Source organism: Octodon degus, unplaced genomic scaffold, assembly GCF_000260255.1.
Source record: "Octodon degus isolate 3935 unplaced genomic scaffold, OctDeg1.0 scaffold00018, whole genome shotgun sequence".
NCBI lineage: Eukaryota > Metazoa > Chordata > Mammalia > Rodentia > Octodontidae > Octodon > Octodon degus.
The window spans coordinates 21876226-21886872 of record NW_004524594.1 but is presented as its reverse complement, the minus strand read 5'-3'; the positions used below and the strand labels follow the sequence as shown (position 1 = coordinate 21886872).

General features: G+C 51.0%; 1 protein-coding gene across 2 annotated transcripts; it reads left to right on the top strand.

Moving 5' to 3' along the window:
• The first annotated feature begins 1257 nt into the window (after positions 1-1257).
• Peli3 (pellino E3 ubiquitin protein ligase family member 3) lies at positions 1258-10330 on the top strand. Of its 2 annotated transcripts, XM_004627192.2 has the most exons (8): positions 1258-1397; positions 2457-2609; positions 3132-3203; positions 5503-5632; positions 6239-6340; positions 7433-7627; positions 7868-8056; positions 9318-10330. In XM_004627192.2, exons 2-8 carry the CDS (start codon positions 2458-2460, stop codon positions 9885-9887), a joined length of 1410 nt encoding a protein of 469 aa, XP_004627249.1. In that variant the 5' UTR covers positions 1258-1397; position 2457; the 3' UTR covers positions 9888-10330. The 2 variants fall into 2 exon arrangements, with proteins under 2 accessions (XP_004627249.1, XP_023566625.1); XM_023710857.1 differs by lacking the exon at positions 3132-3203.
• The last annotated feature ends 317 nt before the right edge of the window (positions 10331-10647 follow it).

The following is a 10647-nucleotide window of genomic DNA, read 5'->3' as shown; positions in this document are numbered from 1 at the left end:
GGTACTGAATGAAAGGATTTCAGAACAACATTGCAAAATTGTGTCCCACCACAAGTAGGTACTATTATTAGAAAACTGAGGCCTAGAGAAATTAAGAAACTGGAGTTCTTGGCAGTTTAGAACCAGAAGCCAAGCAGGTGGAGTTAACGGGAGGGCAAGCTGGGCCAGGGAGGTTGGGAGATTGACACACAAAGAGTTAGGAAAAGCAGAGATTGGCAGATGCTCCCCCTCAGGAATATACTAACCAACTCCCAGTAATCCCTGCTGATGAAAGCCACAGACCACTGCCTTTGTGCAAGCTTCCTTGATTTCCTCATAAAATACACACCTCGAAGAAGAGTAAATGGAGTTGGAAATGCAGTCCAAGTATTCTAGGAGGCTGAAGCAGGAGGACCACAAATTCAAGCCCAACCTGGGCAACTCAGATCCCCTCTCTACTAAAATAACCATAAGGAAAGTCATTTTTGTAACTGTTTCCTTCTCTATAAAAATGGGCAACTACCATGCTTGCCTCCCAGGGATTAGAGGGTTTAATTTGCTTAAAGCTGGAGTAGAAGGCCTGGTATAGATGGACAGACAAGATCCCCTGCAAGCCGCATACTAAGAGGGACTACACATCTCTGAAAGCTCTCTTTACCCATTGTGTCACCATACGCAGTGTGTGCGTGGTGGCAGGGGGAGAGGAGACACAGTGGGTTTCTCTGCAAGCCACCCTGTAAGAAAGTAGTCCCCCTGGGATGGAAGATGGGTCGGTGACCCTGCCCTACTGCAGATAAATCCTAGGCCGCCATCGCTGAGACGCACACCCTCCTTTGCCTCCTACAGAACGTTCCTGCTTTCAACCTCTAATTCTACGACTTTCCCATTTGGGCGGCTGGGTTGCCGGGCAGGGGGTGAGGAGTCCCAGACGCCGGCCTTGGGTGAGAGTCTTGGCCTATCGTAAGGAGAGGGTTTCAGGATCTCTAAGAATCCCCAGAAGTGGGAGTGGAGACGGAAGAGTCGGGAAGTGGACTCGTACACCAGGAGTGGGTCTCTAAACCAGCCGGGAGGAGAAAGAGCCGAGGACAAGGAGTGGTGGGCGGGCTTCCCTAACCCGGGGGCGGAGCCCGGGGAGGGGCGTGACCTCTGAGAGGGACGTGGCTTCACCGCCCAGGCTAAACCGCAAGGGGCGGGGCCGAACGTCCCGTGGGGGCGGAGTCAACGGGGCGGGGCATCGGGACAGGGGGAGGAGCGTGGCGGTTCGCGCGCATCCCCTCCTCCGCTGGCCCCCGGTGTCCCTGTGACGAGGCAGCGCGGAGCCGCCTTGGGTCGGGCCTATCCCGTTACAACGGCCCCGGGGCCCAGCAGGGGTGAGGAGGGGAGGGAGCAGCGCCAAGTGAGGCGCAGAGCGTGGCCAGGTGAGGCCGCCGAGGCGCAAGAGGCGGGGGCTGCGCCGGGCGGGCGCGGGGGGCGTGTTTGCGTGTCGGGGGGTTGGCGCGGGGAGTGGGTCCGAGGCCGGCGCCTGTGACTGTTCTCGTGTGCTGCGGTCCGGGTTGGGCTCTGCGCCGATCTAGGCACTGCCTGCGGAGCTCCAGGCATACGGGGCTATGTGCATGCGCGTGTCTGTGTGTATCTGCGTATGCCCTGGGCCGTCTTCCTGCCCGCCCCGGGCGCCGGCCTGCCTAGCGCAGTCCCTTCGGCCTCGGGATGTTTTCCAAACAGGCGGCCTGCAGGAGACCAGCTCTGCTGCAGCCTAAACCCGAGGGGGAGCTCCGCCCCCCACAGGCCTCGGGAGACCCGGGAACCCTGGGGACCGCAGACAGACACCTGCGGGTGGGAGGGAGGGAGGGGGTCACTCATGTGGGATCCCGAAGCCTGCCCTCAGGGTGAGGCCATGATAGGGAGACTGAGGCAGATGGATGTCGAAATAGAGGCAGGCAAAAAATCGCAGGAAGGGAGGAGGATGGAAAGAGATGGTGAAAAGGACAGCGCTGGGAGGACAGAGAGTCATTGAGAAGCTGACAGAGGCCTACACCTGCAAAGGGGCAGAAAGATTACAGTGGACAAATAGAGCCCAAGAGCCTGACTGAGTGCAACTCAGACTAAGAGCTTAAACCAGGAACACCGTCTGAGTTTAGGGCTAAAAAGGGCTCTCAACTCCTGGATTGATCCTGTTTCTAGCACTTCCCAGACTGGGATCTTGGCGAGAAAGGAGTTTCTGGCCACTCCCAAGTCAGTCCATTCCTTTGGCCCCACCAGATGCCCTGATCTTCTGCCTCTGTCATACCTCTCTCTGTGTTGCATCCCACACATCTCCCTTCTCTAGTGTCAGTTTGGGAGACAGTTTAGGGGTGGCAGAGGTGAATGGTTACCATAGCAATAGTGCTAGTGAAAAGCTACTTCCAACTTAGTCTCAGTACTAGGATTGGGGTTGGGGTGGTTTGTGAAACCCTTTTCTCCTCTGTTGCTCTTCCCAGAATGGTGCTGGAGGGAAATCCTGAAGTGGGGTCCCCCCGAACCTCAGATCTCCAGCATACCGGGAACAATGGCTCTTGCTTCCTTTCTTCTCCTGGTGAAGGTGCACAGCCTGGTGAAGAGCCTATCAAGTATGGCGAACTCATCGTCCTGGGGTGAGCGTCCCTGCCCAGGAGGGCGGGGCATCAGGAACCCAGGGGGCAGCTGTAAGGAGGGACCCAGCCCCCCATGTAGGGACCAGGACCTTCTGCTGTTTATACCTCATTATCTTCCCAGCTGAAAGACACAATTGACCAAACCAACCCTGATTCATAATGATTACTTTATCTTCCTATTTCTTATAAATTTCTTGATCAGATGATGAGAAAAAGGTAACACCAGCTGTTTTTGTAAAGCACCAAGTGTGTGTATTGTGGGGTGAAGAACTCTAGTTCTGCAGCCAAACTGATTGGTGATAATCCTGCCTCTGCAAGTTGCCAAACTACCCTAGGTCTTGGATTCCCCCCTTTTCTAATAGTGATGATAATAATCCCTACTTCAGAGGGTTGTCAGAAGGAAGGAATGAGGTGATTGCTGTAAAGCACATGAGACAGCACCCAGTGTATATCAAGTGTTCAGGGAGGCAGGCCTGTGCCAAGCCCTTTCATGGACATTATTTCATTTCAATCTTCACAAAGATGCTGTGAGGAAGGAGGTGAGGAAACCGAGGCTCAGAGAGGGGAAGTGACTGGCCCAAGGGCACACAGCTGGTAAGTGGCAGGGCTGGGATTTGGATCCAGGTCCTTCTTACTCCAGGTCTAGTGTACTGTCACTAAGCCATGGCTTACCCTCACACTACAGTTGAGACCAGGAGAGAGGAAGCCAAGGGAATTGGTAGCTAGACAGATCTTATCCCTTCGTGGTCTTTGTCTGAAGTGATCCCTGTACCTCCCAAGCAGCTTTTTCCCTAGACCCGTATCTCTCTTCTTCCCCACCTCATCTGTGTCTTCTTTTGGCCTTTCTACCATCAGTCTTGAAGGAACAACTTGATAGGCTATAAGAGTCATGATTATGATTTTTAAAAAATGTTGTCTTTTTGAGATGGGGTCTCCCTATACAGTTCAGGCTGACCTTAAGTTCACTTTGCAGCCCAGATTGCTCTTGAACTCGCAATGATCTTCCTGCCTCAGCCTCCTGGGTGCTAGGATTACAGTTGTGCACCACCACACCCAGCCCATGATTTTGATTATTAAGGGATCATACTTACTACTCTTTATTGACTGCTACATGCTGTGTGCTTTAAAAATAAAGGTTACCTAACATTTATGAAGGGCTTGCTGTAACTATGGCAAACTCTGTGCCAAGCATTTTTAATATTTATTTATTTTCGTGGAGATGGGATAGAACCCAGGGTGTTGCACATGCTAGGAAAGTACTCTACCACTGAGCCACATCTCCAGTCCATATGCCAAGCATTTGAAAATTTTTATCTCAAAATAAGCCTGTGACATAGATCCTGAAAAATGCACTCTGAGGGCACAGGAGGAATTAGTCAAGATTTAATACAGGTATATCTAATTCCTGTGCCTAGAATACTTCCCACTACACAAGAAGAGTTCAAAAAGCAAAAGCAATGCCCCCCTAGGGGTTATTGCTCTGTCAAAGCAGAGCTTAGTGGCCCAAAGGATTGGTGGACTTTCTAGCAAAGGGCAAAGGTAGTGATGGAATGTTGGGGGGGGTGTCATTGCATCCCTAAGCATTTGGGCCCTCTTGACAGTTGTCTGTCCTGTGCAGAGGAGAGACACCCCACTCAGGTTATGTATCAGAACTACTGGGAGAGTGCACTGAAGAGACACATTAGCAGACACCCCAAACCTACAGAGTCAGAATCTGCCCAGGTGGGACCAGAGAGTATGGATTTTAACAAACTCATCAGGAGACTGATTCAAGTGATCCTTGTCTGTATTTGTAGTTATTTATCCTATCACTTCCTGCTTCAAAACCTCCTGTACCACCCCACTATTTACAGCATAACGTTCTGAGCCTGTTGTTCAGCTGCTTTCCACCAACTTCATCTTTCTGTACCTTTCCACCCAACTCAACAATCCCCCATCTCACCACATTCTGCCCGCCATGGGACTTCTGCTCAGAACAAGCCCTCTATCTCTACTAGCTTCTTCAAGTCTGGAGTCAGGGAGACCTGAGCTCAAATCTGGACTTTTTCACTTTGTAACCATGAGGCAAGTCATTTTACCTTCCTGAGCCTCGATTTGTCTCAGTTGTAAAATCAGAAGAAAGACACTTGCCTGGCAGGACATTGCATAGATTCCATTAGGTAATTAATGTGAAGGACTGGGAACACAGAGGCAGCAGTACATGGCAACAATCAAGGCTCTGACTCACCCCACATTTGCCTCTTGTGATCATTCCCTCTGGACAAGAGCTTGAAAGGAAGGTGAAAATATATGGAGATAATGGAGGCAGTAGCATTGTGAGTCTGTTTTTTTTTCTTTTATTTTGTTTTCTTGCAGTGGTATAATAAATGATAGTGTACTATAGGTGAATCTTTTACAGTTCATCAAGGCCAAATATAGGTATTTCCTTTCCTAGAAACCCGATTCAAGGGCCAGTATCGTGTCTGGGCCATGACAGGTGGTACCTGGGTTCCTTGAGAAGCTGGGGCTCCCCCTTCAATGAAGACACAAAACTGGTCTGTAGTTCATTACCTCTACTGCCTCAGCACTCAGCATCTCTCTGGGCATTCAGGAGGCACCTGGCTAATGGAATGAAAAACACTTACCCCATAAATGAATTGGCTATTTTCTTTTATATATATATATACTGGGGATCAAACTCAGGACCCTGCACTTGCCAAACAAGTGCTTATGCCACTGAGCTATCTCCCCAATCCCATGGATTTACTTTTGTAGGGTCTTCTAGTTGTGGGCGTTCCTAACCAAGGTAGGATCTGCCAAGAGTGGGTAGTTTTCTCCAAATCTGATCAGGGGCTCACTTTCTCTTTCTCTTTCTTCCCCTCAAACCATTTCTTTTTAACCCTTATATCCATAGTTACAACGGGTGTCTGGCAAGTGGGGACAAGGGCCGCCGGCGAAGCCGCCTGGCACTGAGCCGCCGTCCACATGCCAATGGAGTGAAGCCAGATGTTATGCACCACATCTCCACGCCGCTCGTGTCCAAGGCAAGCTGCTTATCCCAGTTGACAGGGTGCTGCCCCACAGCCAGGGGTTCAGCTTTTCCAGACCTACCTGCCCACAGCCCCACTGGAGTAGGGGAGCTTTCAGTGTCATCCCTTCACTGCCTGTTGTACTACCAGATGGTAGTACAACCAGAGGGTGATGGAAAATCCTTTGCAGTGTGCACTATCCTTTGTAATTTGCAAAACATTTCCTTGACCACTGGACCCTATTAATTCATAGAAATGATGAACATCATTTTAGAGGCAGCTAAATTTGCAAAAGCAGTATGGGACAGTCATACAGCAATGGCAAAGGGAAAGCTTTGGCTTTAGAAGATTAGAGTAGCAATCAACTCCTTCTACGTCCAGCTATGTGGCATTAGGCCAGTTCTCTCTAGCCTATAGTTCTCTTAGCTGTAAAATGAAAACAATAAGCCATTCTTGGGGTAACTGGAAGATTAATTTTGCACCTGTTACTCAGTTACCTCTGTAGACCACAGAATGGCTCTTTTCCAAGAATGGACACTGAGCCCTGAGCTTGTTTCTGGATCAGAAGCTTATACTCCTCATGACTTAGCCTATAGGAAATGACTTCTTTCTTTCCATTAGGCACTGAGTAACCGAGGCCAGCACAGTATCTCATACACACTGTCCCGGAGCCACTCGGTTATAGTGGAGTACACCCATGACAGTGACACAGACATGTTCCAGGTATGTTCATCCCCTCTGCCAGGCTCTTGGGCTCAGCTCTGCAGGCACTCAGGGTAAGGTCACAGGCCTGATGGCCATGGGAAGGGTGCTTCAGAGCATTCAGTGCAGTGGACTGCTCTTCAGGTGAAGATGCAGGATGCCCTGGCTGGGCCACTGAAAACATCCCACAGCAAGTCAGCAGCTATGTCAAGCTCAGACTCAAGATGATCAGCCAGCAGGAGGCCATACGGCTTGAGAGATTGGAGGGCTGGTGTGAGTCATCATGCCTAGATTCAGATGCCAGCTCCATTGCCTACCACTGGTTAACTGGGCAAGAAATCAGGCATATGCAACCTGTAGTGTGCAGGTTGGGCATGCCTGAGTTATAATTATTATAAAAATAATTTTAAATTAAGGAAGTGTTTTTTTTTTTTTTTAATTTATTTTTTTGGCAAAACTGGGGATTGAATTCAAGCCTTTGTGTTTGCCAGGCAAGCACTTATTCTAGTGAGCTAGCTCCCCAGCCCCTTATTATTTATATATATATTGTCAATATTGTATATTTTATATGTGGCCCAAGACAATGTCTTGTCACTCACTGTGGCTCTGGTAGCCATGTATATTTATCCTGTAGCCCACAGGTGGGACACACCTCCTGTCTGGGCCTTGGTTTTCTTATCTGTAAATGGGGCCCATGATTAGCACCCACCCCAGGATTAACTGAGGTATTATAGCTAAAAATGCTTACTGTGTAGTAATTTCTAACTAACAATGTACTGTTTATTGCTAGTATTTAGCTTTTCTATGTGTCACCTTCTCACTGTCAGCAAAATGGCTAGTTTTTACTGAGTAGGTTGCTCCCAAGAACCGTATATAGAAGTAATAGAAAATGGGAAGCTTTAGACCACAGCTGATTGGATACAGAGACACCAACTGTGAGCCCAAAAGGCCTCAGAAGCTGGGATGGTACTGCCTCTCTGTGAGGCCTGGTAGCCTCATTGTTTGGTAGCCCTGCATGCACGGCAGCTGCTTAATCTCTGAGGTGGAAGCTGATGAGATTCGTCTATACACATGTAAGCGTATAAAGTGTGCTTTCCCTCACCTCTGTTGCAGATTGGCCGCTCTACGGAGAACATGATCGACTTTGTGGTAACAGATACATCCCCTGGAGGAAGTGCTGCCGAGGGCCCTTCTGCCCAGAGCACCATTTCTCGCTATGCCTGCCGCATCCTGTGTGAACGAAGGCCGCCCTACACTGCTCGTATCTATGCGGCTGGCTTTGACACCTCCAGCAATATCTTCCTTGGAGTGAGTGAGCCCCCAGGCAGGGACCAGCTCTTCATCAGAGAGTGAGCCAAAGGGGAGGCTGGGAGGTACAGCAGTCTAGAGTGAAGGGCCAGCCCACAACTATCCTAACTGTGCCATACAGGGCTTAGCAGCCCCCTCTTGGGGCCACCTCTGAACTGAGGGTAAAGGGGAAGCCACCTCTAGCACACAGATTACTAGGGGATACTCAGGGATGTGATCTGATCCCTCGTGTGGTCCCAGGAGCGGGCAGCCAAATGGCGGACCCCCGATGGCCTGATGGATGGCCTGACCACCAATGGGGTGCTGGTGATGCACCCTGCGGGCGGCTTCTCCGAGGACTCAGCCCCGGGTGTCTGGCGGGAGATCTCAGTCTGCGGGAACGTGTACACACTGCGGGACAGCCGCTCCGCACAGCAGCGGGGGAAGCTGGTAGGTGGCCCACTGTATCTCACCCCCATCCCTCCCAATCTGCCCATGCCTGTCCAAGCCTGGAGATGATCTGCAGTCCCTTTGCCCAAGGGAGCCCTGCTAAACACTGAGGGAGTCCCAGGCTCAGGGAGTTCTAGACACATGCTACTCTCTGCACAGATAGGACAGACTAGCATCCCCGGGGGTAGCTTGCACACTACTAGAGGCCTACAGATGTGGAATACAGCCACACTGATTCACCATGCAATGCTAAGCAGTTTTGAGCCTGCTGATAACTTTTAAAACAATCATATTCTCTTAGGAAGGTGTCACTTGGCCCAAATGTGGGCAGTTTACATCCTAGAGTAGTGATGAACCTTTTAGAGCTTCTAGTGGTACAAACAGCCAGCTGTGGTGCCTGTGCCATAGGTTCGCCACTACTGGGCTCGAGTGTTGGCAGTTTGTATCAAGTATGGCACATTCAGGCAGGTTTTGCTTTATTATCCCCTTAGAGGAGGAAAGGTTGCCCTTGGAGTAGTCCTGCCAGTGCCAGCTACTCTTCTAATCACAGAATTAAGAGTGGGATCTGGAAGTGAATCCTAAAGAGAGGCAGGAGATACAATAAGCCCTTCCTGAGTCTGAGCGCATCAGTTGAGGATGTGCAAAACCTCGGAGCTTTTACTGTACAGATTTTGGGAGCATTATTTTTAAAATCTATGCACTTGCACTATGATTACATTTGCTGAACATCCAGTATGTGCCAGGCACTATTTCAAACATTTATGATTGATTTATTTGATCTTCATGAGACCCCCATGAAATATCAAGATATGGACTCCACCTGGAGGATAAGGAGACTTAGAAAGGTTAAGCTGTTCTACCAGGGACATTGAGTTACTGAATAGTGAGGTCAGAATTCAAGTGCAGGAATTCTGGCTCTAGAGTCCTTGGTGTTACCCACAACCCCTAGGACAGCTGCTTTGGGCCAAATATCCAGCATTCCATGTGAGAAATATGTCCTGTGCCTGTGACTATGGGAGTGCTTCAGGAAATTTTTGCAAAATCCTGGTTTGGTCTAGACCTCAATTTGACAATCCAGGTCCTACTGAGAGAAAGCGACAGCATGTGGCTAGGGACCACCTGTCTGTCCTCCCACATGGCCTCTTGATGTGCCCTCTGCAGATAGTGTCAGTGGGATGGAGGGGCAGCTTGCCTGGGATGAGGCTGCCTGATGCAAGGGCCTGGGCCTTTTGGGCTAAGGCCCTTCTGCTGCCTCTGGCAGGTGGAAAATGAATCCAACGTGCTGCAAGACGGCTCGCTCATCGACCTGTGTGGGGCCACGCTGCTGTGGCGCACTCCGGCAGGGCTGCTGCGGGCACCCACGCTAAAGCAGTTAGAGGCCCAGCGGCAGGAAGCAAATGCAGCACGGCCCCAGTGCCCCGTGGGCCTCAGTACCTTGGCCTTCCCCAGTCCAGCCCGGGGCCGCACAGCACCTGACAAGCAGCAACCTTGGGTCTACGTCCGTTGTGGCCACGTCCACGGCTACCATGGCTGGGGCTGCCGGCGGGAGCGAGGCCCCCAGGAGCGCGAATGTCCTCTCTGCCGCCTCGTAGGGCCCTATGTGCCCCTGTGGCTTGGCCAGGAGGCTGGCCTCTGCCTGGACCCTGGGCCACCCAGCCATGCCTTTGCTCCCTGTGGCCATGTCTGCTCTGAGAAGACTGCCCGCTACTGGGCCCAGACACCGCTGCCCCATGGTACCCATGCTTTCCATGCTGCCTGTCCCTTTTGTGGGGCCTGGCTCACTGGTGAGCATGGCTGCGTCCGCCTCATTTTTCAGGGGCCACTGGACTAGGCTCTCCTGGACCTTTGCTGTCTCATCTGACTGCCCACCAAGGTCCCCCCTCCTGCAGCCCAGATAAAGCTCTGCATGTGGGATTTTACTTGTTGGCACATAGCCACACAGGTTGGACACACTGGAGAGGCTGTGACCCTCTCCCTAACTCTGACCCCTACGGGGGTCCCCAATATCTCTACCCCAGTCATACTGATGGGGCCTTCAGCAACAGCTTTGCTCCTGATTGCTGAAGGGAATCCCAGCTCCTTGCCTCTGCCTTTGTTGGGGTATCCCACATCATGCCGCCTACACTGTGCCCTTGGGGGAGTGAAGGGGCTACGGTCACTGACCCCCAGCTTAGGCTGACTGCACTCTGAGCCTGCCAACCCAATACCAGATATTCATCCTTTTTGCTATTGACCTGGGTTTCTCTATAAACCTTGCTGCTCAGCTGCCCTCACTGAAATGTGTGTGCGACATGCATGCAATGCCTCCAGCCCTGAGCAAGTGATGGGTTGGTAATAGGCTGAGACTGGTATTTGCTTATGCCTACTATGGGCTGTATTCTGCCGAGTGGAGTGTAGGAACACAGAGACAGTCAGCTTTCCTGCCTGTTGGAGTTCCTAGACTAATGGAGAATGGACCAAATTATCAGATGATGGGTAATTTCATGTGTATCAAGATCAGAGGTCTGGGGAGATAGCTCAGTTGAATAAGCGTTTGCCTGGCAAGCGCAAGGGCCTGAGTTCAATCCCTGGTTCTGCAAGAAAAAAAAAAA

Bases quoted from the DNA above. Each gene is read 5' to 3' on its own strand.
- Peli3 (XM_004627192.2), top strand. From the start codon at position 2,458: ATGGTGCTGGAGGGAAATCCTGAAGTGGGGTCCCCCCGAACCTCAGAT. The intron at 2,610-3,131 runs GTGAGCGTCCCT...ATCTTCACAAAG, and splicing joins GGCGAACTCATCGTCCTGGG to ATGCTGTGAGGAAGGAGGTG. The intron at 8,057-9,317 runs GTAGGTGGCCCA...TGCCTCTGGCAG, and splicing joins CACAGCAGCGGGGGAAGCTG to GTGGAAAATGAATCCAACGT.